The 27,528-nt window shown below is 42.3% G+C and overlaps 2 protein-coding genes across 2 annotated transcripts; both read left to right on the forward strand.

Moving 5' to 3' along the window:
* Positions 1 to 21,229: 21,229 nt before the first annotated feature.
* Positions 21,230 to 24,439, forward strand: LOC147451903 (uncharacterized). Its single transcript, XM_086519182.1, has 4 exons — positions 21,230 to 21,770; positions 21,884 to 22,231; positions 23,127 to 23,602; positions 23,732 to 24,439. Exons 1-4 carry the CDS (start codon positions 21,230 to 21,232, stop codon positions 24,437 to 24,439), a joined length of 2,073 nt encoding a protein of 690 aa, XP_086375308.1.
* Positions 24,440 to 24,472: 33 nt separating this feature from the next.
* Positions 24,473 to 26,207, forward strand: LOC147451904 (uncharacterized). The gene is made up of 2 exons (XM_086519183.1): positions 24,473 to 25,001; positions 26,038 to 26,207. The coding sequence occupies exons 1-2, from the start codon at positions 24,473 to 24,475 to the stop codon at positions 26,205 to 26,207; spliced, it is 699 nt and encodes a 232-aa protein (XP_086375309.1).
* Positions 26,208 to 27,528: the final 1,321 nt, after the last annotated feature.

A 27,528-nucleotide genomic window follows, 5' to 3' on the forward strand; every position in this document is an offset into this window, starting at 1 on the left:
TTGGGCTCTGATACCATTGTTAGGCTTCACATACTAGGGTGGGTGACACCTTGGAGGAGCCATAGGGAGTACAAAGATAGAGAGAAATCCCTTTTGGTGTGCATTCACGCACACATACATAGCTGTGTGTGTGCGGACACAGTTAGCGAGTAAGCCCGGGCATCACACCCCAGCATCAGCCCGATTTTGACGATCTTCTCAGAGATTTTCCTATACAATTTGGCATCGACTTTCGGCGTTCTCCTCGGCATTCGAGACTCCCGTCCAACGGCGAGAGGTGGCCTCGGCATCAATTTTTGACACTAATTTGGCGGCTCCGTTTCAGCGACACGCTTTATTGCATCGACTCTAGATGCTTTTCCACTACAACTTGGCATTAATGGCTTTGCACCGGCTTTGAGGGTTGATAGCTTGACACATCGGTTTTGACACCAATCAGGCGGCTATTTGCCTTGTGTGCTTCAGCCTGACAATGGAAGACGACATCGATGATGATTTCCCAACCTCAACATTGCAATTTGCAGGAGATGATAGAGCGAGAGCAGCATCGGCTCTCCTCTAGGCCCCATCTAGAGCGACTGGGCTCCAACATACTCTCCACGACGTTTCAACTTCGACGTTTCTCCAATTTTTGGCTTCAATGGCACATACCAGCACATTCAACTCCAACGGCCCATTCTTGAGTAGGTTTTTCCCTCGAGTGCACTTGGCTCTTGGACGGTGTTTTTGATCGATGAGTTTACCAACCAATGAGGTAGTGTGTGCGAGTTTTCAAGCGGTTTTCCTCACAGGTTGCACAGTCTTTACAATACAACTTATGCGGCACATGTAGTGCTCATGTACGATTGTGTGGACCATTCCAGAGAGACTTTTTCCACCGTTTGGTGCACCTTCATGCTATGTATGCATTATGTGGATATAGCTTGAGTTTCATATAGCTCACAAGTAGCAGGTTTGTAGGCCTACAACATTTTTGGACAGGAAGTAGCAGGTTTGTAGGCCTACAACATTTTTGGATAGGTATATGTCCATAGAGACACTTGATCAGGAGTGAGCTATTTTGCCAGGGTTTCGGCAGTGCTATATATGCCATTTGTGGATTTTGCTATTGAGACACTGAGTGTCTACTTTCATGCATACTTGGTGAGATTTTTGAGTTTTTGCTTAGTTTTCAGGAGAAACTGTGTCGGATCTCAGATTTTCTCGCCATTGTTTTGCAGGTATTCGCAGTTTACTCTCTAATGGTTTAGTGGTCGAGTTGACTCCCACTCTGGCAATTATCTACAGTTTTTGGCTTGCAGTTTGCGTTGAGTTTTGGCTCGTTTTGCAAATGAAACTCTATTCGTTTTCCCCCGTCTTCTTGCCATAAAAGTTTGCAGTGTTATGCCATCTTCTACAGTGGTTGATATATTTCCACTTTGACAGTGATCCAATGTTTACTTTCACTTTGATAGGTTTTGTCAGCTTGGACACAGTTTGGTGTTCTTGTACCTACTCTCGCAGGAGTGAGGATTGCGTATGCATTGTGTGGCTACAGATAGACAGTCACATGTTTCATAGGTTTTTGCAGATTTTTGCAAGCAGTTTCTCTTGTGGGATGCGTTTTGAGCTAGTTTGCTCTCTACTTGTGTATATGGTTATATGCTTTACGCTCGGCTGAGCAGTTTGTCCCAGTTTATGTTTGCAAATAGCAGATTGTGGAGTTGTTTTATGCATATGTGAGAATTGATTTTGATGCGATTGGTCATTATTTTCATGATTGTGTAGTGGTGGAGTGATTTCCCACTATTGCCATTCTGGCATTCACTTATGGCAACATACATGTGTGATAGTGAGAGACAGCGGTCTCGTTCTTGTCGATACTTGCGTAGTTGGCATTGTGGTCACACAGGACACATTAGGCGCCGTTGTTTTAGACGTATGAGACAGAAACAAAGATGTATGCGTGATGCAGATACAACTTTGACACATGTTAGAGAGGCAGTTCGAGTGGCAGTCTATGCCAATGATGGTGATGTCATACTTGCCTCGAGTGTACCTCTTGTAGATATGTCTATGGATAGCACACTTTCTCCACAGTGGTTACTAGATAGTGATGTTGCTTTCCACGTCACACCTTGTCATGAGCGGTTTATCACATTTTCTAGTGGGAACTTTGGCTGTGTGCACTTGGCCGATGGTTTGGCGTTTGACATAGAGGGGCAGGAGACATTTGTTTGTCATTCCCCAGTGGTGCGTCATACACGCTATGACATGTGCGCTATGTTCCTCTGCTGAGACAAAGGCTTGATCTCAATGAGATAGTTAGCAGACTTTGATTGTCAGATAGTGCTTAGAGAGCACTCTTTCCAAATTCATTACGGTTCATTAGTAATTGCCAGAGAAGCCCGTAGCGGCCTGGTATGTCCTTGACGACGTAGTCTTGGTTTTGTTTTTTGGCATGCTTTGAGAGAGAGACGAGACATGTCTCATTTGTGGGTGAGCTCCACCATGCTCACGAGAAAGTGCATTTAGTTGTGCAGGAGGTGTCAGTAAACTCTGTAGAGACAGAGGTAGAGCGGCAATGCTCTAGTGAGACACAACAGGTGTTGTCAGACTTTGTGCACGTAGAGGTAGAGTAGGTCTGCTCCCTAGAGACACACGCAAAGATGATAGACATGGAGTTCTTTGATATGCTCATGTTAGAGACTGGTGCCAGGACACAAAATTTTACCTATGGGTGACAGGGACATAGCTATCCCAGTGTCGATGTTGACACATCCATACGCGATGGGTAGTCCTGATGATGCAGTGATTGCAAATAGCACAGGGGAGGCAAGTACAAGTAGGTTTGTGCATATTTTGTCAGCATTTGGACATCTCATGTTTACCGTGATTATCTAAGAGCGTTTTTGGAAACGCCGCAAGGAGAAGCACTCCACTTGGCATCACTTCATTTGACAAAGAAAAGTAAGAGTGAGAGTGGCGAGTTGCATGGCAAGAAAAGTAGAGGTTGCCAGATCGAGCAAGAGAGGACGTACTGTTCACTTTAGGGAGAGACGAGAGAGAGATTCCGAGTGCGATATACTGGACGCAGGATTGGAGAACTTTGAGAACTGCTACTTTAGTCACCAGAAGAGCTTGGGCTGCTCTCCGACCAAAAACAAGGGCACCATCAAAAGTGGCTGAATCACGGTGATCCCCGGAAGCATAGATGCCTGCAAGGACACGAGGATCCTTGCAAAGGTCTGTCGACGGGGTTTGATCTGGTTGTGCGAACTTGATGCGGTATGTTTGTAGAAGCTTCCACGACTCAACGATCCCCTTGCCAAACCATTCACCAAGCTCCCAGTGTACAGCATCCTCCAACTCCTTATCACAAGGGAGACACCTGCAAGAGCCTTCCATAGCTTCTTGACACGGTTGACGGCAAGAACATGCTATTTATGATCCCACTCCCAGAGCCATTGAGTAGCAAAATGGGCTCCTTGATAGGCATCTCATCGGCCGCAAAATACAAGCATACAGTGTTGTTTGGTGGACTGCTTACAGAAGTTGTCTCTTGGAGATGTGAAGGTGGGCTATTAAAAGTGAGGATCAAAAGACGCAAGACTAGTAGCAGCAATCAAGAGCAGAAGTGAGAAGCGTAATCTCATGGAGCTGAACTTCGAGAACTGCTAATTTTAGTCAGCATGAAGGTGGGCTATTAAAAGAGAGGAGCAAAATACGTAAGACTAGCAGCAACAATCAAGAGCAGAAGTGAGAAGCGTAACCTCATGGAGCGGGTTTTAGCAAACATGAAGTGAGATGCTACAATGGTGGAGGTTGTGGAGCTCAGGCTTGGCATCGACTGGGTGGCCGAAAAGCTTGTAGATGTAGAGTGCAGTACTGAAAGCCTAAAGACTTAGCTCGTAATGTTCAATTAGTCCATGGCCATAGCCATCTCCAGCTCCTTCTTGGTTTTTGAAGTTTCCCAGCTAGAGAAGACGTCGGACGAGGTTAATGGAGTTGTAGTCGATGTCAGACTATGCAGCTGTTTAGACACATAGAATGTGGTGGCTATTTCAAACAGATGCAAAGTGAGGGTTTCTTGCCAAATGAGATCCTTGAAGCACTCTCATGGGAGGATATGCCCATGCCCATCAAGACTAACCAGGGAATTTCTTTTTTATTTTAACTAGATGCGAAGTGAGGGTTTCTTGCCAGATGTATGTGTGTGTGTGTGTGTGTGTGTGTGTGTGTGTGTGTGTGTGTGTGTGTGTGTGAGAGAGAGAGAGAGAGAGAGAGAGAGAGAGAGGCTACCAGAATGGATGGCATATATTATCCATGATAACGTGCTGGAGACATCCTACTTTTGCAAGATGTTGGTATGGGCAAAAGAGTTCATGCTAATCTTGTTAGTCAGGGGATGTTGACAAAACGTCGTGGTTGGCACTTCCTTGCTCGACATGTATGCCAAATGCGGTGTACTTCATAAAAAGCACAAAAAGTGCTCGACGAGCCTGTCTCTTGGAATGCTCTGATCACGGGATATGCCCAACAGAGGCAGACCCAGGAAGAGCGCTGGGTTTCTTGCCAAATGAGATCTTTGAAGTGCTCTGATGGGAGGATATGCCCATGCCCATCAAGACTAACCAAGGAATTTCTTTGCTATTTTAACTAGATGCAAAGTGAGGGTTTCTTGCCAGATGAGAGAGAGAGAGAGAAAGAGAGAGAGGCTACCAGAATGGATGGTAGCTATTATCCATGATAACGTGCTGGAGACATCCTACTTTTGCAAGATGTTGGTATGGGCAAAAGAGTTCATGTTGATCTTGTTAGTCACGGGATGTTGACAAAAAAACATCGTGGTTGGCACTTCCTTGCTGACATGTATGCCAAATGTGGTGTACTTCATAAAAAGCACAAAAAGTGCTCGACTAGCCTATCTCTTGGAATGCTCTGATCACGGTTATGCCCAACAAAGGTAGACCAAGGAAGAGCGCTGGGCTATTTTCAACAGATGCAAAGAGAGGGTAGCTCTCCAAATGCAATCACCTATGCTTGTATCTTGAAGGCATGTGGAATTATGCAAGATGTTGATATGGGCAAAAGAATTCACGATGATATTGTTAGCGAGGGGCTGTTGGAAGAAAATGAGGTACTTGACATTGCCTTGACATGTATGCCAAATGTGGTGCACTTGACAAAGCACAAAAAAGTGCTTGAGGAGCTTACTGTTCAGAGCCGCGTCTCTTGGATGCACAAGAGGAGCAGGGTGAGAAAGCTCTAGACCGTTTTCAGTAGATGCAAAGTGAGGGCCTCTATCTAGATGCAATCACCTATGCATGCACCTTGAAGGCATGTAGCTCTATCAACATGCTGATATGGGCTTAAATATTCAATCTTATATTGTCAATGAAGGGCCCTTGCAAAAAATATCGTGCTTGGTAATGCCTTGGTCCACACGCATCTGTTTTCTCTTGCAACACTGCCAAGCAATCAACAATAAAGGCTACAAAAGAAAAAATGGAGAGCAACAGAATGAGTCTTTCTTTTGTGAGCTCACTTAAAGACTGTATTAAGCAGAAGGTTTTGTACCAAAGAAGTAGGATCCATGCTAGTATTGTTAGCCCTTGACAAAAAACGCAGTGCTTGGCACTTCCTTGCTCGACATGTATGCCAAATGCGGTGTACTTCATAAAGCACAAAAAGTACTCAATGAGCTTCCTGTCTGGAATGCCGTCTCTTGGAATGCTTTGATCGTGGGATATGCCCACCAACAAAGGCAGGGCTAGGAAGAGCTCGGCTATTTTCAGCATATGCAAAGAGAGGGCAGCTCCCCAAATGCAATCACCTGTCAATGTGCAACAAGTCTTTGACAATCTTACTGTGCAAAATGTCGTTTTGTGGAGTTCATTGATCACAGGATATGCCCAACAAGGACAGGGCTAGGAAACCATGTGATGTTTTCATCAGATGTGTAGCGAGGGCTCTCTCTAGACGCAATCCTATGCTTATATCTTAAAGGCATGTGGCTCTACGCAAGATGCTCATATGGACACAAAAATTCACGATGATTTTGCTACTTGGATGCATTGAAAAGAGATGTCATGCTCGGCAATGCCTTGGTCGATGTGTATGCCAAATGTGGTGCACTTGAGAAAGCACAAATAGTCTCTTGGAATGTATTGATTGCGGGATACACACAATAGGAGTAGGGCCAGAAATATCTAAGCTGTTTTCAGCAAATGCGAATCGACTATGGTCTAGGATTCTTTGCAACTTCACCCAAAGAGAGGAGAGGATTGCAAAAGCAGCAACAAAAGACATGCTTGTTTCATCCCAAAGAATCTAAATTTTCCTTGGAAATATCCCATGCAAGAATACAAGAGGACCATCTCATTTGTTAAGGAACACGGTATATCATCAATGCAAATACTAGCGACTTGGTGGTGGAACAAAGAAAGGAACATTTGACAATCGATCAACGTTAGATTTATTAAAAAGATTGTAGATGAACGTAATAAAGATTGAAGAAATTCTTAGATGTCGAACGAAGGGACACTTTGAGAGTGGACCACGGTGTGACGATTAGAATATCACAAGCCAACGTATATCAACGGTAATGAGTTCTCCCTCGTGCATTTGCAAGATTTTTGAAATAAGAAAGTCCTTCCAATACTAGAAGAGAAGCATAAGTCCCCCTTCAACACTAGAGGGGATAAAAGTGGCGAGGGAAGGGCACATTCCCTATGGTATTATTATACTTGTGGAGAATGGTGCCAACTCCACACCATACGTATGTATGGTTTTTTATTTATTTTTAAATTGGGCACAAGCATCCCAATGCACGGAGCTTTATGTAAAAGCTTTGAGGAGAGATGCTACACCACCTCCAGAATAAGAGATGGTATGAGGTGAAAGGTACAACATTGTTCCTCTTCTTTAATTCACACCATATCTAGAGTGAATCAAATAAAACTTAAGTTGTTTTTAGCGAGTGCATCTCTCCAACTTCAGTCAACTATTCTTTCGCCTCAAAGGCAATGCTTACATTTTGAAGCAAGTGGCATTAGGCAAGACGCTGGCGTTCATGATCTAATTCTCAACCTAGCTTTGTTTGTTTAGGTTCTAAGCAGGATACAATAGATGGCAAGCACGTAGTAAGGAATTAAATTATCCTTTCCATGAGGGATGTGGACCAAACAACAAGGCAAGATTGTCTTTTGATGAAAAGATCTTTGGATGAGGAGGGTGAACATGGCCCTTGTAGGTAACCCTTTATTGAGAACAAGATCACCTGAGAGATAGATGCGAGGTCGGGCTATGGGACAAAACAGGTGATCGGGGTGTGTATCATCTATGTATCATCTAGGTGTGTCTTTCCTAAGAGCCCTTATAGTATCGGAACTGTCTAGGGTGTAGTCTTGGGACTCTCGATCCTTGAGTTGTAATTGTCTCCCACTCTCAAACTATTCTTGTAGGCTCCATGAGTGCCTCATGTGTATTTGGAGCAAGAAGCACTCTAGACTCCATAACGTGTAGTAGAGTAGGAAAGCCTACAACCCATCAATGTCTAAACCATGTGCTCACTTGAGTGTATCCTACTAAACATGGGAATGGCAAAGAAGCTTTGAACGATTTTCAAAGAGAAAAGAGCCTCTCTCAAGATGCAATAACCTATTACGTACCTTGAGGGAAATCACTATCACTTTTTTACTTCTTACCATATACATAGTGAAGCAATCAAGGCATACTAGTTGACTTACTAGTGGCGAGGTCCGACTAGCAGCTGCAATGGGAGCATTTGTAGCAAGGGTTATCAGTCGTGCAATGGTTGACACTAGCATGATGCATAGTAGAGTTTTGCAGACCATACCGATTTGTCTGTGGGATTTACATGCAAGCTCTAGCGTGGTACACACGCTCACCTGCCACCAAAGACGATACGATTGCGTGTAGATCGACAGAGTGAGCCAGTGGGCATAGGTAGAGAGAGTTTCTCACCTAGTTTCTTGTACATACTAGTAGTTTAGCTAGTAGGTATGACTTATTGGTGCATCGCCTTTAAGTGGGAGTTTGTTGGGGTAAAAGCGTTGCGCCTTTGCCCAGGGCTAAACGTTCGGTTTTTTGGCCGTCCGCCCACCATGTGTACATACCTTATTCTTTCTAAAGGAAGAATAAAGAGCTCCTCACTCACTAGTTCCTGAAGTTGCTCCACCCACACCCTCTCGTGCTCCTCCCCTTCCCCGCACGCACCACACCGCGCACATGCGCACTCACATTTGTTGCCTCGGATTTGCTCATACCGCCTTGGGTTTGCTCACCTTCCCAGTTTTGCTCATCTTCAACATTAACCTTGGATTTTTTTTTCAAATACAAAGCTTCCAATGCATGGCACTTGAAGGGCTTCTTCTTGCTTGAGAATTTTAAGCTCCATTATATATAGAAAATTGCATCTCAAATTTCTCATATGTACATTTTTCATGTGTCCAGGCAAAAGCATTGTGTATCTAAGTGGGTATCCGAGTGCTTTTAAAAAAATGTAGGTTTTGTGTATTCCCACATCTATACTTCTATTGTGGAGCTTGAGATTTTCAAGCTCTTTGAGCCCCTCCAAGTGTCTCATGTTGGAGGGGTTTGGTTTTTCAAAACAAATGGGTTCAAGGGCTGAGTTGATAGCTTAGAGACATCGTGCATGCTGCGTTCATTAAACTGCCCGCCGTGCATGCGCTGCCCTCAAGGCTACGACATTGGAGAGCTGCCCCCTCAAGGCAAGCGCGTGAGAAAATCTCAAGGAGGGTGGGCTTCAAGAAAATCATAAGTCGAGGTAGAGTCGAGGTCCCTTGCTGCTGCGGCGTGTGAGAGTGAGACAGAGAGAGTGAAGAAGAAGAGCAACTTGACGTCTGTGCGTGAGAGAGGGAGAGGGAGAGGGAGAGGGAGAGGGGGAGAGAAGATAACATCGAGGTGCAAAGCTCGCTGTGTGTGCGGCTAGAGGTAACGTTTCTCTCTCTCTCAACCAACTCCTGCTGCCTCCTCCATGAGAGCAATGGTGGCTTCGTGTGTCGTCTCTGTGTGTCGTGTGTCATCTCTGTCCAGCTTGCATCGTGCCCTGCAGGACTACCCCCCTCGACACAAGGTGTCTCCTCCATCGTGCCTTGCAGTCTCTGTCCACCTTGCAACAAGGTGTCTCAGCAACAGCAGCTATGGCAATTACTCAGCAGCAGCAGCTATTTGCCGCTATGCCATCCGCCTTCTTTAATGGTCGGTTGGAATTAGTGGGAGCAAGGGAGAGTAGTTTTACTGGTCATGGTCGCAGCTCGCTCCGCGCCACCTCTTACACTACTTATAATAGGTCTCCCAAGCACAAAAGTAATTCCAGCTTCCCTTCGCCAGGGCTGCTCTCTGCTCCTACACTCAACAACGGCGGAACCATCACCAACAACACCACCCTAAGTCCGGCACTCTTAGTGTGTGCACAAAGGCTATGGACAGCCCCTGCCCCTGTTAGCATTGATTGTTCTTTGGCAAGGCTTCTGCACGGGGAGAGGTTGCAAGTTTGAAACAACTTGGGGACGAGTGGGAGTGGGTCAAAGGAGACTTAGATAGCCTTCTCATTGGCGAGACGGTCTCATACTCATAATGAAGTGCATCTCGATCCACATGACATGGCAAATTTGAACTGCTGCCAAGTTTGGCAATCTTCAAATCTTCAGTAAACAACAAACACCAAAATTGTTGTGGTTTCGAATTTGACGGCAGCGGATGGCGATTCCTACAGGTGGATTCAGCTCTTATGGAGCAAGTGCAGGTTCTTTTGGACCTTACTGCATTGGTACGTGTGCTTTTCTGCAATATGCCATATGTGCTTTGCATCCCTGGATGCCCAGACCTATGGGAGGGATGTACGGCATTCTGCCTAGATACCAGGATGAGAAGCAAGCACTAGCTTTCATCCAGCAGTTTGACACCACTTTCTCAAAGGGGCAGGGGACACTCAGAGTTTGGGGTGGAGGCAAATCATTATATCTTTTTTTTGCATAGATTGCCAACGTGAGCCATGCAGCGGGCTTGCTGGAGTGGTTGAGTGCGATTGAAAGGCGCAAATTGAATAAAATAGTAGAGGAGCGAGTAGGCACAATATAAGTAATTCATAGTGCTCTTTGATGACTCAAATTGTTTCGCCTGGATATGGTTTCTTTACCATAGGAATGAGACTTGTGAGACCTTTATAAATGGCACACAGTTGTGGAGAAGTACTTCCAATGCAATGATGTAGTTCTGCTATCTGAGGGAAGCAACATAGAGAGACTTTATGAAGATTTTGGAGATTTTGGAGCCTTGGTGTACCTATGCAGTTTCCATCACTTGACTCCAATCATTTCGTCTGGATATGTTTTCTTTATTGTAAGGATGAGACCTTTGATAAATTGGTATATATGCTCATGAAGCAGTACTTTCGATGCCTCATTCCATTTCCAAAGAAGTAGAGGGGGAACTTGGGAAGTTTGTCTTGAAAGTCCAATAAAATTATATATGCTAGCTATAACACTTTTTCCAAAAGCTAGCGCTTTTATGGTCTGGTGTAGGAGGATATCATAGTCAGGAGAGATGATGTCTTTGACAAGCATCTTCTTAATGAAGCAGAACAAAAAATATTTAGGGTGTAAAAAACTTTTTTAGACATACAAAATTCCTTTCCTTTAATTTGCCAAGGGGAAATTTTGAAAAAATAAGGTTATTTTTTGAACTTTTTACACTAGTTTTGTCTATTTCGGAGCGGAATTTCACCTTTTTGCCTTGCCCTCAACTGGCAGTTTTGAAATCGAGAACGGCACAATATTAAGTTGAAACACATTTTTCCTGAACATTGCGGGCCATGCGAGACGAACTCATGTCCTTTGACGGTTATCTCGCACTGATGCTTTTGGGGCGGAATTTGGCCTTTTCCCCTTGCCCCTCACCTTATTGCCAAGCTTTGCACAGATTTTCTTGATTTTTTGGAGCAAAGTTTCACTTTTTCCCTTGCCCCCAACTGGCTCTTTTCAATTGCTAGACCGAAAGTTTATAAAAAAAAAGGTTGTTATCCAGGGTTTTGCGGCGGAATTTCGCCTTTTCCTTGCCCTAAAATGAAACTTTGGGAAATAGTTGTTTTGAAAGTTTGGACATTAAGGTGTTAAAACCTTTTAAAACATAAAAAAATCATTTCCTTTAATTTTCCAAGGGAAAATTTTAAAAAAATAAGTTTATTTTTTTCTATTTTTTAACTATTTTTCTCTATTTCGGGGTAGAAATTCTCCTTTCCCCTTGCCCTCAATCGGCATTTTTGAAATTGAGAATGACACAATATTGTTTTGAAACTCATTTTTCCTAAACACTACAGGCCATGCGAGGTGGACCCATGTACTTTGACGACTATCTCACACGCATGCTTTTGGGGCAAAATTTGGCCTTTTCCCCTTGCCCTCACCTTGCTTTTGGAGTATAGAAAACCGTTTTTCATTCATACAAAATTCCTTTCCTTTAATTTGCCAAGGGGAATTTTTTTAATAAAAGTTTACATATAATGCCTTATTGGTGTGCCAGGCACTCAAGAAAGAGATCACTAACTGTAAATGGCCTCGATTGGCATTTTTGACATTGAGAACCACACAATATTAAGCTGGGACACATTTTTTCCAAACATTGTTGTGAGGCGAACCCATGTACTTTGACGATTGTCTTGCACCGGTGCTTTTGGGGCGGAGTTTGGCCTTTTCCCTTTGCTCTCAAGTTATTGCCAAGCTTGCACTAAATTTCTCAAAATTTTTGGGGTGGAGTTTCACCTTTTCCCCTTGCCCCCAATTGGCGCTTTCCGATTGCTATATCGAAAGTTTTTTTAAAAATTGGTTGTTTTTCAGGGTTTTGCACTACTTTTTCTCTATTTTGGGGTGGAATTTCGCCTTCTCCCCTTGCCCTCAACCAAGACTTTTTATTAACAAGGGGAAAGTTTGGAAACTAGGGTGTTTTTGCATTGTTTTCCTCGATCTTGGGGCGGAATTGGTGTATAAGCTTAGGAATTTGTGTGATAGTGGACATAATTGCACCACAACTAAGTTTATTATTATAATGGTAGAAAATGGTACAATGTTAAGCTGAGACACATTTTTTCCAAACACATTGTATGTGTGTGTGTGTGTGTGTGTGTGTGTGTGTGTGTGTGTGTGTGTGTGTGTGTGTGTGTGTGTGTGTGTGTGTGTGAGAGAGAGAGAGAGAGAGAGAGAGAGAGAAAATAAGATGCTAATTCCATATATTGGTTTTTGGCATTGACAAGGCCCAAAGCAAGAAGCCAAGTCCAAGGTTGAAGGCAAGCAAATCCGAGCCAAAGAGTGAGCAAATCCAAGGCAGCACGAGTGAATTCGAGGCGACAAAGGCGGAGGAAAATCTTGACTAAAGTTGAAGGTTTTCTCTAAACTGTATGCCAATCTCACCTTTGACTTGGGATTTCAAGGTCTAAATGAAAATTTGAAAATTACAATTTTAGGCGTAAATATCATAATTTGTCAGGTGGGATTACACTAAACCGGTCCTCTTGACATTGCATTTTCTTTGCGTTTTGTGGGTGCCATCACCTTATGGTGTTCTCAAGGTCAAAATGAAAATCTCAAGGTAAATATTAAAATTTGTTAGGTGGGACTACACTAAGCTGATCTTTTAGAGCACTCTCATAGCCAAATGTTTTTTTTTTCAAAACACTGATGATGAAGGGCACGACGAATTAGGCTAGCCCTCCACTATATTTGGAGATTTCTAAATTAAATTCCTCCAAGTTTCATGCGTGCTATCACCTTGGGGTGAAATTTAGAGATAAATCTCAAAATTCGTAGGTGGGATTGCACTTAAGTTAGGATGCTTTTCTCCAAAACATGGGTGCTTTGAGTTTCCTGGGTGCTATCACCTTTCGTAGGTGCTATCACCTTGAGGTGAAAGTTTAGAGGTGGATCTCAAAATTCATAGGTGGAATTGCACTAAACTTGGATTTTTCCTGTGTGTCAATGAGTGGTGGTCTTTTGACGTGGTGTGTTTTCCCTTGGGACCAGAAAGAGAAGCAAAAGCCTTTTTTGCTGATGGTTCAAATGGTCTCACCTACAGTCAATGTTGTGTGGTTGACGTTATCATGATTGAGATTATTTGGCCCTCTTTTTAAAAATAAGATATCCATGGATGGAAGTACACTAAACCAATCTTCAAGCACTCCAATACACAATGATTTTCCCCAAAATGTGAGTGGTGAAGATGGGTGGTGGCAAAGGGAAACCCTTGCCTATATTTGAAGTTTTTTACACCCTAAATTCCTTTGAGCTTTGGAGGTGTTCTTGCTTTCCAGTTGGAATTTAGAGGTGAATTCCAAATTTGCAAGTGAGAATGCACTAAACCTAGGTTTGAACAATGTTTAAAGGAAAATTATAGATTTTGAGACAACTATATCCCTCCCCCCTCCCTCTTTCTATCATAGCCACGAGCTATCCTCTATGTCTTTGTAGGTTTTCTCAGCTTCAAATAATGATTTCAAAAGTAACTTCAAAGGTAAAAGTTATGTGGGATTACACTAAACATAGCTCTTTTTTGAGCACTTGGATAAAAAATATCTATGCTACAATACTTGAGAGCTTTAAGATTTCTTTTGGAGTGATTTAGTCTATCACCCTGCTAAAACATCTCTCTCTCTCTCTCTCTCTCTCTCTCTCTCTCTCTCTCTCTCTCTCTCTCTCTCAGTCACTTTTGACCACTAGCTACCTCTCTACACCTTTGCACCATAGCCTTCGGGACCATTGGGACTACTACACCTATGTTCTATCACGCTGCCATGATGTTTAAATTGATTATAATATTGAACTGCTAAAAGAGGCCCAATGGAACCTCGTCTCAACATCTCCAAGCATCAGGCAAGTGCATGATTCATGCTCATGAGAAAAGCCGCTCTATTTTTTTTTACACATGAAACATGCAATTCCTAGCCTTGTGAAGCGCGCGCGCGCACACACACACACACAGAGGCCGAATACAACCTCATCTCCACATATCTTAATATCAGGCAAGTGCATGATTCACACTCATGACAAAAGGCACCCTATATTTTTAAAAAACTACATGGCACGTACAATTCCTAAAAAACTATATATATATATATATATATATATATATATATATATATATATATATATATATATATATATATATATATATATATATATATATATATATAGAGAGAGAGAGAGAGAGAGAGAGAGAGAGAGAGAGCAATCAAGAAAGTTTGTGCCAAAAACTAGCCCGAATATTTTCTGTTTTATAGGAAACCTAAGTAATTCCTCATACTACAGTCATAAACGTAGAGCTCATTACCTCATTTGTGTTATTCTAAGAAAGAAATATTGCATGAGACAAGTAAGGCCCCTTGACATGTCCACATGTCAATGAACTAGACTTTTCCTCTTAATCACGGGCAACATAGCTGTCCAAAATGGAGAAGGAAATGGGAGAGCCAATCTATTACAACGGGGCAGGAAACTCTATTAACCAATCTACCAAACTTCAAGCTTCCTCTCCTTCTTAATGTATGTAGCCATGCTAAACACATTTTCTAGCACCATAGAGAGAGATAAAAGAGTCCACATGTAACCTCATCTCAACATTCCCTACTATAAAAGAAGGCATTCTACATTTAAAAAAAAAATACATGGCACATGCAATTCCTAGCATTGTGAGGTAGAGAGAGAGAGAGAGAGAGAGAGGTCAAGAAAATTTGTGACGAAAAACTAACCCCAAAATTTTATATTTCGAAGGAAACCCAAGTGATTCCTCATATTATAGTGGAAAACGTAGAACTCCTTACCTCATTTACGTTATTCTGAGAAATATTGCATGAGACAAGCAAGACCCCTTGAAACTTTTTCTCTGAGCATAGCAGTCAAAAAAAATGGAGAGGGAGCTGAGAGAGCCAGTCTATTGCAACGGGGCAAGAAACTCTGATAACCAATCTACTAAACTTTAAGATTCCTCTTCTTCTTCATGCAGGTAGCCATGATAGGCACATTTTGTAGCACAATAGGAAGACCCCATTACGGGGTAGATTTTGAATGTCATACGGGCAATGCTAATAGACTTGCCGATGAGTCTTGATACCTAAGCATACTATTTCAATGTGAATTGGGAGAACCAACCTACAATATTTGGAGAAGGAATTGGAAAAGCCAATCTACCACATTGGGTGAGAAAACCACAAAACCACTCTTACCACACTTGGGTGGTTCAACCTTTCTCTCCTTCTTCATGCAAGAACCCATGAAAAATCTGTTCTTGATGTCATAGAGAGAACCAATGATATGAGATGCTAAATAACCTTCAAGAAGTCTCACAACTGAGTCTTCAACTCCAATGGTGTCATTTCATATTCAATTTATCCTATGACGTCTATTAAATTTAATATATCTTACTCATAGAAGAAGTGGGAGGATGCCTGAAAGGAAAGGTTTGTTAAAGCAATAGAAATGATCTCTCAAAACAAGCCTTGAACTCATGTGCACTCTTTATTCCTTCCTTGGGTATAATACTCCAATTAATATGATGTGTTGAGGGTATTATATGCTTGCATTTGGAAGTTAGTATAGATAAGGAACTTCCCTACCTTAAGTAAACTACTTTAATTAATACTATGATGTAATGAAGATATTTTATGCTTTCATTTGGTAGTAACTAAAATGATAAAACTTATGCACTCATTATGAACTTAGTGTTTTCTCTGTTGCTTGACAGAAGCATTTATGAGGACAAGGGACACATGCCGTTGTCTTCCTAATCTACAAGTCATTCCTCTCATGTGCGTGCACGCCGAAAGGTTGCACGAAATTATCAAAGTCAACTCGCTATACAACGTACGATATACTTGCTAGAGGATGCCTTGCCATGCTCAACAAATGGCCATGGTCATGGTAGGAGTCCCTCCACATTTGTGGAGGGTTCTATCCATGGTGATGTTACTATTCCACAAGTTCCTTTGTAAACTGTCATACAAGGACAAGGACGAAGACAGCACACTCTTTCATGTTACCAGATACGTGTGGTAGTGATGTGTGTGAACACATTAGGACTGCCGGGGCATTTTTTCCCTCTTTAGGAGGTTTTTTCCCCCGTGCATTGTATATATGCTCATCACTCTAGGGCTATCCATCTTTCCATTGCACACTAAGTAACACGCTCTCTATTGTGTGCCTTGAGCTTCCTTCGTCTTCTCCAAGCTGTGTGCGTTTCTCTACAACCCTAATTCCAACAATTGGTATCAGAGCAGGTTGCGTCCTCTCGGGCTTAGTCACCAGCTGCTCCAGCACACGCCTGCTCACTTTCTTCGATTTCAGTGAGCTTTGGCAAGCATTCGTAGGTCGACAAATACTTTGGGAGAGCTCGTAGAACTTGGTCAGCTCAGATTTTTGATTTGGGCTCATTTTGGCCTCCGTTTCCACTACAGGCAGTACTACACAGGCTATTTCGCCATTTTGTGCAGAATTTCTGTCAGTGTCGTTTTCTGCATAACAGGTGCCTTATAGTCTTCTACGATTTGAGCTATATAGCACAGGTTTCTCCCGCTCCGTTTCTCCTATTTTCGGGCAGTTTTCACATCAGGAGCAGCATTTACCATGGCTGACAACAACAACACAGATGTGTTCAAGATGTTTTCTACTGAGCACAGGTTGGATGGGGATAAGTACCCTATGTGGGCTTATATGATGCAACATGTTCTTGTGTCAAACAGTGTCTGGAACATTGTGCAGGGCCTTGATGTACGTCTTGGTTCTGAGGATGTAGGCGATGTTGAGGATGTTGCAGGTCTTGCTGCAAGGATTGCAGCTGTTAGAGTTGTTTTGCCTACGACAGAACAAGCTCGTTCGGATGTTAAGGATGCGCAGGCTCATGCATTGATTGCGTTGTCTGTGAAGCGCACCATTGTTCCTCACATCCGTTCAACAAAATCTACAAAACAGGCTTGGGATATTCTAGGAGGTCTATATGCAAGCCGCAATGAGTCTAAAATTGCTTTGCTGCGTAAAGAGCTGGAGTCGAAGCTTATGCATGAGGAAGATGATATGGACACTTTCCTTGCTAGTGTCAAGGATATCAATGAGCAACTTATTTTTGCAGGTGAAGTTATTTCAGACAGTTCCCTTGTGCAGACTGTTCTTGATGCCTTACCAGATTCTTACCAGACTTTTGCTAGTACTTGGAGACTTATGACCCAAGGAAATCCATAAGTTGTCAAGTTTGATGCATTATGCACATTGTTCTTGCAAGAGTCACTTTCCAAAAAAAAAAGGACTAGAGAGTGTGCAGTTGAACAGGCTTTTATTGCTTCTCAAAGAAAGGGTGGTAGCAGCAATGCAGCCACTTCTTATGGTTCCGCTACGAGTGGCAAAAATTCTGTTCCTAATGCTTTTGCTGGCAGCAATTCGTCTGGAAATTCTGGTGATAAGGGCAAAAAGAAGATGCGTTGCCATTATTCTAAAGCCAATGATCACTTGATCAAGTCGTGTCCTAAGTTGAAGGCCAAAGAGGCTAAGGAGAAAGAGGGTGGTTCCACTGCAAATGCTGGTTCCACTACAAATGCAGCCATTGTTGATTCTTCTGTGAAAGGAGACTATGTTGTTAATGTTGATGTAGAATGGGCTTTTAGCGCAGAGTGCACTTACAATTCTGTTGTCCATCATGCATGCTTGTCACTTGCTGCAGATTCACATGTGTGGTATTTCGACAGTGGTGCTACAAAGCACATTACCTCACATCGTGAATTGTTTACCTCTCTCGAGTCTGTCCCTCATGGGAATTCAGTCACTTGTGCCAACAACGCCTCTTATCCAGTTCAGGGAGTTGGAAAGATTGTGCTCACTGCTGCTAATGGCAGCTCCTTCACACTTGTTGATGCACTTTATGTACCTGGGATCAAGAAGAATCTCTTATCTGTATCCGCACTTGCTAGACTTGGACTTGTAGTCAAATTTGTGGATGAAAGATGTACAGTGCATGATCTCAGTTTTGGTGATGAAATTGTTGCATCTGGGCTTTTGTGCCGTGGGCTGTATAAGCTCACTTTGTATGACAAGTGTGGACAAAATTTTGCAAATGTTGTTGCAGATTCAAGGGCTATTTCAGATGCAAAACTTTGGCATGCACGTTTTGGTCATCTGAATTTTGCCAGTTTGCTGCGTTTGCAAAAATCTGATATGGTTGCTTCTTTGCCGCCTCTTGAAGCACCTGTCAAACATGTTTGTGAAGGCTGTATTCTGGGTAAAATACAGCATTCTAAGTTTCCAAAGGATGGTTCAGTTAGGGCCACATGCAGGTTGCAGCTTGTGCATAGTGATATTTGTGGTCCCATGCAAACTCCGTCCTTGGGCAATTACCTGTACTTCGTGACTTTCATTGTTGATTACTCCAGGCATGCATGGGTATTTCCTCTTAAAGCAAAGTCCGAAGTTTTTATGTGCTTCAAACAATTTCTGGCTATGGTTGAAAATGTATCGAAATGTACTATGGGCACCCTCCGTTCCGATCGAGGGGGGGAGTATATGTCTCATGAATTTAATGCATTTCTGGCTAGTCGTGGGAAAAAACACCAATGTACAGTGCCTTATACACCTCAACAAAATGGTGTTGCTGAGAGGAAAAACAGGTCACTGACGAAAATGGCACGATGTATGGTCAAAAGTCAAGCTTTGCCGCATTCTTTTTGGCTTGAGGCCATCATGTGTGCCACTTATGTACTTAACAGGTGTCCTACAAAATCTTTGTAGTCTATTACTCCATATAAAGCATGGCATGAGAGAAAGCCTTCTATTGAGCACATGCGCATTTTTGGATGTTTGGCATATGCTTTGGCGCCACAAGTGCAGTGCAGAAAATTGGATGATAAGGCTGTCAAATGTATTTTTGTTGGTTATAGTGCTGAAAGCAAAGGTTACAGGTTGTATCATCCGCAAACAAAACGTTTTATGGTTTCTCGGGATGTAGTGTTTGTGGAATATTCTGTTCAGCCCTTGCTGTCATGTACTAGAGACAATAATGTAAGCTCACAGGACATTTATGACACTTTGTTGCCTCTTTTCAGTAGTGGAAATACGAATGTAAGTTCTAATGAGGCAAATGTACAGCCTATGGGGGTTTCTGAAAATGTTTTAGATCAACCTATTACTGATGGAGATGTACATGATGTACTTGATGAGGAAAGGGCTGAAAATGTGCACGCTAGAGGTATGCCAAAATGGCTGGTGCGCACTTTGCGTGACAGTAAATTGGATGCACCTTTGTCTAGTCGTACTCGTTCAGGCTCTCGTCATGCATCTTATGCATCAGATTGTTATGCTTTGGCTGTGTCTAGCTTACATGATGTTGAGGAGCCTCTTTCTTTTGATGAAGCACAGAATTCAGAAAATTGGATGGCTGCCATGCAATCAGAATATAATGCACTTATAGAAAATGACACATGGACTTTATGTGATTTGCCTCTTGGCAAAAAGGCCATTGGTACGAAGTGGGTTTACAAGTTGAAACGCAAGCCGGATGGTGAGATCGATCGCCATAAGGCTCGACTTGTTGCAAAAGGTTATGCACAGCAAAAAGGCATAGATTATGAAGAGACTTTTGCTCCCACTTGTCGTATGACTACTGTGCGTTTTCTATATGCATTGGCAGCTCATTTTGGTTGGGATGTACATCAATCAGACATTGTTACTGCTTTCTTGAATGGTGACACATTTGAGGAAGTTTATGTAACTCAGCCTCGCGGTTTTGTCATAAAAGGACAAGAGGACAAAGTGTGCATATGTAAGAAGGCTTTGTATGGGTTGAAGCAATCTCTTCGTGCTTGGTATGAGAAAGCTGACACTCATTTGGTTCAACGAGGCTTTTGTAACAGTCCAACAGAAAGCACATTGTATGTAAAGCGTGAGGATGATGTACTTCTCATTGTGGTTCTTTATGTTGATGATTTGTTGATCACTGGACCAAATGAGAGACATATTGCTGAATTTAAGGCTGATTTGAATGCTACTTTCAAGATGAAAGATTTGGGGCTGTTCCATCATTACTTGGGTATACAGTTTAAGCAGTGTGATGGTGGTATTGCCTTGTGTTAGAAAAGTTACATAGAGACATTGCTATGTAAGTTTGGACTTGAGGACTGCAAACCTATTGCCACTCCCATGGAAACAGGTTTGAAGTTGAGTCTACATGATGGTGGTGATCCTGTTGATGTCACTCTTTACCAAACTGTTGTTGGTTGCCTCATTCATGTATGCAACATGAGGACAGATATTCAGTTTGCAGTCTCACAGGTCAGCAGATTTATGCATAGCCCAGGGTCTAAGCATTGGCAGGCTGTCAAGAGGATTTTCCGCTACCTTAGTGGCACTTTACATCTTGGCTTGTTTTATCCCAAGGGGGGATCATTGCCACCAGACTTACATGCTTTTTCATACTCAGATTGGACTGGTTGTTTTGACATGCGAGTGTCCACAAGTGGTTTTTGTTTCATGCTTGGCAATTCATGTATATCATGGTTGAGCAAGAAGCAACCTGGTGTGGCCACTTTGAGTTGTGAGGTTGAGTACAGGGCAATCTTCACAGCTACGGTTGAGTGTGTATGGCTCAGACGCCTTATGGCTGATTTGGGTGTTGGACAGGACACTGCCAACACTATCTACACTGACAGTCAGAGAGCATTGGCACTTGCAAGGAACCCAACTTTTCATGCTCGCACAAAGCACATTGAGGTGCATTACCACTATGTCAGGGAGAGGCTCTCAGCAGGAGAGATCAGCTTGGCTTATGTGCCAACACAGGACAACCTTGCTCTAGGGCTATCCATCACTCTAGGGCTATCCATCTTTCCATTGCACACTAAGTAACACACTCTCTATTGTGTGCCTTGAGCTTCTTTCATCTTCTCCAAGCTGTGTGCGTTTCTCTGCAACCCTAATTCCAACATTTCATGTTTGGATGCGACAAGAAGATATCGTCGACAACGGGCAAGGCAACGCACCTCCAGCATAAGACAACAGCGCCATCAACATGACGGACACTTTTTCCCTCTCATAGACGCTCAAAATGAGGAAGAGGTTTCATATGTTTATGACACATCACTTGGATTTCTTGCATTCTACATGCCTATCCATGTCTACGAGGTGTCCACCCTTCCATGCTACCATTGATACATGTCTCATTGCCTACAGATCATACAGGAACCATGTCCTCCTTCTGTGAGTTTTGTGGTGCACGTCTTTGGCCGTGTGAAATGAAGAAGGAAGATACACCATCGATGGGAAAATATTGTTGCAAAGGTGGGAAAGTATCCCTCTTTCCTCTTGCAAGACCGCCAGATGTATTGGAGAGGCTACTCACTAATAGTGATGCTTTGAGTAGGTCTTTCAAAAGAAACATCAGGAGTTACAATAGTGTTATGGCATTTGCATCTCTTGGAGCTACCATTGATGAGACATTGATGGATAGGTCTGGTGCATATTGCTTTCGTGTACATGGCGGTGTGTACCATCGAATTGGTTCTTTGCTACCACATGAAGCAGGGGCTCCAAAATTTGCACAGATATATGTATATGATACTGAGCATGAGGTTCGGAATCGTATGAGTGCCTTGGATGGTTTGAATTTGTCCACTCTTGAAGCATTATCAATGATTATGCGATCATGTAATCCGTATGCAAATGCCTTCTATAATGTTGGTAGCATGTTACGGGACAGTCCTGGTGTGGAGATCAAAATGACAATTTGTGAGAATAGAAATACTTCCAGGCAGTACTTGATACCTTGCGATTATGCCAGGTCAAGGGGATGTACAAACAGTTGGCCATCGAGACATTGTGATACATTGTCAAAATGGAAGGCTACAAAGGATTTCAAATCTACATAGGTTCGGGAGAAGATGGATGGCATATCAAGCTTCCTTATGATAATGTGCATGGCCCTTTGGATGCCTTGGTTGGTCGACAATGTGTCACTCAAAGAGCGTACTATGCATATCGGCTACAGGTTCGTGCTGATACAGAGTCATGCTTGCTTCGTGGGGGTCGTTTACTTCAACAATTTATGGTTGATGCATATTGTGCCATTGAGGAATGTCGTCTTGCATGGGTTTGTACAAATCAGCAGACGTTGAGGGCAGAATTGCATGCAAGCTTGGTTGACATGGTGCATTTGTTTGGGAGTGATGTTGTAGTTGGATGGTCTGCAGGTCGAAGAATTGTCTTACCCTCATCTTTTATAGGTGGCCCTCGGCACGTGTACCAATTGTAACAAGATGCAATGGCAATTGTGCGTGCAAAGGGAAAGCCGAACCTATTTATCACATTCACATGTAACCCCAAATGGTCAGAAATAAATGAGGCATTACTTCCAGGACAGGTTTCCTCTGATCGACCAGACATAACCATCAGGGTTTTCTTCTTGAAACACTCGAGCATGATGAAGTATATCTTAAAGAAAGATATTTTTGGGAAAGTGGTGGCTTACATGTCTGTCGTGGAGTTCCAAAAGAGAGGCTTGCCACATTCTCATACATTATTGATTCTAGATCCTCGATGTAAGCCTCAATCAAAATTTGACTATGACAAGATGGTTTGTGCAGAGCTGCCAGATAAAAATTGATTTCCAGTGCTGCATGATATCATTGTTAGTTGTAACATTCATGGTCCATGCGGTGAGTTTAATAGTTCATCTCCTTGCATGGTTGATGGCCGATGTATTAGAAAATATCCACGTTCATTTTGTGAGCAAACAAGCATGGATAATAATGGCTACCCCATTTATGTGCGACGAAACAATGGCTTCACCGCCACGGTTAGGGGTTCTACTATTGATAACCGATGGGTTGTGCCATATAATCCTGTTTTGTCAACACTATTTAATGCGAATATGAATGTTGAGGTATGCTCCCGCCGCCGTCAAGTATGTCTATAAGTACATCTACAAGGGGCATGATAGGGAAACTGTAAGATTCCATACATCGCTACGTGATGCAGAAAGGGTGAACATTGATGAGATAGACATGTACATGGATGGCCGCTATGTATCTGCATCTGAGGCTTGCCGGAGAATTTTTTAATATCCTTTGCACAATGATGCACCAGTTGTTCAGAGATTGAACGTGCATGTTCTGGCTGGTCAAATGGTGACTGTTCGAGATAATGATAGACTTAATGATGTCTTGCAAAGAGATAATGCAAAGAAAACCACTTTGACAGAGTGGTTCACATGCAACTTGGAGAATCCTGAAGCAAACGATAGTTTGTACATTGATTTTCCTCAAAAGTGGGTGTGGAATTCGGGTTCCAAGAAATGGACAAAGAGACGTCGTGGGGACACTATTGGGCGGATGTATTTTGTGCAGCCCTCTGCAAGTGAACGATATTATGTTCGTTTGCTTTTGACTATTTGTAAAGGATGTAAATCATTTGAGGATCTACACTCCGCAAATGGTGTATTGTTTCCAACATTCAAGGCAACATGCATTGCAAGGGGTATCTTGGAAGATGATGGGGAATGGTTCGGATGCATGGAGGAAGCTTGCAGTACGCATACAGGCTTGCAATTGAGACATTTGTTTGTGACCATTCTATTGTTTTGTGAACCCTCCTCCCCTCATCTCTTATGGGAAAGATTTTGATGTTTTTTGTATGAGGACTATCAACACATGTTGGAGATGAGATATGAGTCGTTAGATGGTTGTACACAGGTTGCTGAAGGGTATGCATTGAGAGATTTTCATAACATTCTTGGTACTTTTGGACAAAGTTTAGTTGAATTTATTGGAATTCCAATGCCTGATGAACGCTTTGTGACACGTGATGAAAATAGCTTGCTTTTCCAAGAGCAATGCCTTGACACAATGCAAAAGCTATCCATGTCACATGAAATAGAGCAGAGTCTAAATGAAGATCAAAGGATTGCTTTTGAGGCAGTGTTGCATGGATTGACTATTGATGGTGGGGCTATTTTTTTCCTAGATGGTCCTGTAGAGACTGGGAAAACTTATTTGTATAATTGTTTGTTGTCACGTGTGCGCGGAGAAGGAGAAGTTGCATTGGCCACAGCATCTTCTGGTATTTCAGCATTGCTATTGCGAAATGGACACACTGCACATTCTAGATTCAAGATACCCTTGGACCTTGATAGTTGTAGCACATGCAATATCCCTATTCAAGGTCAACTTGCTGAATTGCTTAGAATGTGCAAGTTGATTGTGTGGGATGAGGCTCCTATGATGCATCGATATGCCTTCGAAGCTTTGGACAGGTCTTCGCAAGATATCATGTGCTCAACAAATCCATTTGGTGGAAAAGTGTTGCTTCTTGGGGGAGATTTCAGACAGATCTTACCAGTGGTGTTCCAGGGAGCGCGTGCTGACATTGTTGATGCTACACTTTGTCGATCGCACTTATGAAATCGTGTGAAGATTCTTAGATTGGCACATAACATGCGTGTGGGAGGTGGTGATGTTGCAAATTCTGCCTATAGAGAATGGCTTATGGATGTAGGAAATGGGACTTTGACAATCGGTGATGAACAAATGATAGAAATCCCCCGTCACATGGTGCTTTCTTCATCCTCATTGGATGTATTGATAGGTTGCATCTATTTAGAAATTGATAAAGATGTGGTCCATGCAGAATACTTCAGAGAGCGGGCCATCCTTGCTTCCAAAAACTCTGAAGTTGATATTGTCAATGCTAAGGCCCTGTACACAATGAAAGGTGATGTTGTGCAATACTTTAGTGCTGACTCTGTGGCGGAAAACTCGATGCAAGATCCTTTCTTATACTCTGTGGAGTTTTTAAATAGTCTCACCTTGGGTGGTGGATTTCCAACACATTGCTTGGAGTTGAAAATGAATGCCCCAATAATTCTACTACGGAACATTGATCCAAGTCGAGGTCTATGTAATGGGACACGCTTGGTGTGCAAGGCATTTCATGCAAGAGTTTTGGAGGCAGAAGTTATTACAGGTACACGGGTAGGCACTCGGGTTTTCATCCCTCGAATATGTTTTGTGCATTATGGTACAAAGTTGCCATTTGTTCTTAGACGGAGGCAGTTCCCACTTAGATTGGCTTTTTGTATGACGATAAATAAGTCACAAGGACAAAGCATTGCCATGTTGGGCCTATACCTGGTGACACCAGTCTTCACTCATGGACAACTGTATGTTGCATTGTCACGTGCACGTTCAGCCACTGAAGATTCTCCTATGTGACATTGATGTAAACGAAACAACTGCACTAACAACAAACATTGTGTACCATGAGATATTAAACAATGCCATATGAAGGTTCCAATCCTTCTTTCTGTATGACGATAAATAAGTCACATGGCCAAAGCATTACCATGTTGGGCCTATACTTGGTGACACCGGTCTTCACTCATGGACAATTGTATGTTGCACTGTCACGCGCATGCTCAACTGTTGGAGTGAAAATTCTCCTACGTGACGTTGATGTAATTACAAAACAATTGCACTAACAATAAACATTATGTACCATGAGATATCAATCAATGCCATATGAAGGCTCCAATCCTTCTCATCATTGACTTCTTCTTTATATATGTTTCAAATCATAAAATATTTTGTGAATTAATTTTCTACCTCTCTCCATAACATATACTAAACTATGTCATGTGAAGGTTTTGTTCCTTCCTCACATTGTCTATTTTGTGGTTTCTATTTGGGTATATAGATCATGGATCAAATGACTTACATCTCCGAGGTGTCCTTTCTATTAAATGTAGAAGATCATCCACATCCTAGTATGTTTTTGTCCACCATTAAGACATGATGTGGAGACTTATTCTGTTATCTTTGGGACCTTGATTTTTTTTTCCATTATTTTAAGCAGAGCCACTTTTTTGGTGTGCACCTTTGCCGCACAAAAAATTTGTAAGGACCATCCGCAAGCACTACAAGACCAAGTGTGTGTGCATGAAATCAAAAATTCACGGCATAAAGTAAGATTCATGGTTTTTTGGTTTCCTTATGTGTTACAGACCTTAGAAAGTTGCCATCTATCGATATCTTTACATTGCGTATTTTGGCATACTCCTCCGACGTTGAGTACGGTGTCTACTCAATAAGGAAGGAGTGTGTGTCTTCCCAAGATGAAGATGATGCTCAATGGTTTGCTAGATATGAAGGATACTCCGTTCCCGATGATTGAGAGTACCTCCAGAGTTCTAGGTTCGCTGAGTTGATCTACCAAATCTACTTGCCTAAACAACTTGCATGTTTGGCAGTACCATACATAGCTGCAATAACTGGTATGTGTAAATTGTTTTGTTTGGTGCTTCAATTGTATTATTTTAAAAAAAGTCTCCCTTTTTTACTACTATTGTTTGTTAATCCAGGAGATAATCAACCTTGGGATGGAAAAACGGTCCTTAATTTAGGAATGGAGAAACTCCAAGCCGATTGCCAATTGCATGATGAAGCAAGCTACATTGATATTGCCTCTTAGATCATTTGTGGCACGATAATGTCCTTGATTGTGTTTGCTTCTATGACAAACATACAATAGCTTTTCTATGCTTGTGATCCATTTTAGGCAATGTTCTTCGAAAATCTGGATACATTTCTAAATGTCTTGGTGTTTATTATGACTTTGTAATTCGATCTATGCAATAGAGTTTTCCACTTGCGATTTGAGTTTGAGGGATCCAAGATATTAGGTTCATATCTTAGAGATCTTTGTTTAAGCACAACAATTCTATGCATTGATCCTCACGTTTGTGAGAGGATAGGTTGTTATGTTGAGAGAGAGAGAGAGAGAGAGAGAGAGAGAGAGATGTGCAATAAGGAAGAGAGAAAATCATGCATGTTGCTTGAGGAAAACATTAAAGTCTCTTTGTGTCTTGAACTTGCACCTCTTATGCTTTGTGTAGATTATGTTTTTTTGTATAATAAGATGTTATGTTCGTAATATTGTGCCTGGGATTGCTTCCTTTGTGGTAGTTAACACATAGTTCAACTTTATATGCATTGTGATGTACTTTTTAATGGTACATCTATGGAAAACATGAATAACAATGCCATCGTTGAGACCGAGTCGGATGGTATTGAGTCCACTCCTCCAAGGTTTGCCAATGTTCGAGCGGCAAAGAGAAGTGCTCTATGCGTGGGATCCTCTTCTATTAATCCTGTGGTAAATGATTGGAATCATGAACTCATGGTTGCATTATGGGACTTCTTTGTCCGTAGTGAGTCTAGGCAATTGGACTTTGAACGACACTTGGAAGCACTTTTGGACATGGCTCAGCAAGCGAATGGCCAACAAATTGTAGACCTTTGCAATGAGGTACGTTTATGTGCACAACGCTTCAATGGAGGAATGGCCCAGGTTGAGGAGAACCAATTCAACATGCTGGTGTGCATGGAGCAACAATTTGAATCAATGCAAAGCTCACACATGCCCAATAGAGAAATCCAAGTCCAAATTGATGCACTTAAGGACCAGGTCCTTGCTTTAGAAGGAGAGGTAACCC

The sequence above is a fragment of the Adiantum capillus-veneris genome, chromosome 8 (genome assembly GCF_014529385.1).
Source record: "Adiantum capillus-veneris isolate H3 chromosome 8, ASM1452938v2, whole genome shotgun sequence".
Lineage (NCBI taxonomy): Eukaryota > Viridiplantae > Streptophyta > Polypodiopsida > Polypodiales > Pteridaceae > Adiantum > Adiantum capillus-veneris.

Coding starts and splice junctions, on each gene's coding strand:
- LOC147451903 (XM_086519182.1), top strand. CDS start 21,230: ATGTCCTCCTTCTGTGAGTTTTGTGGTGCACGTCTTTGGCCGTGTGAA. Junction 21,771..21,883: donor GGAGATCAAAATGACAATTT/GTGAGAATAGAA, acceptor TCAAAATGGAAG/GCTACAAAGGATTTCAAATC. Junction 23,603..23,731: donor TGCAATTGAGACATTTGTTT/GTGACCATTCTA, acceptor GGTTGTACACAG/GTTGCTGAAGGGTATGCATT.
- LOC147451904 (XM_086519183.1), top strand. CDS start 24,473: ATGCGTGTGGGAGGTGGTGATGTTGCAAATTCTGCCTATAGAGAATGG. Junction 25,002..26,037: donor GGAGGCAGAAGTTATTACAG/GTACACGGGTAG, acceptor TATGTGTTACAG/ACCTTAGAAAGTTGCCATCT.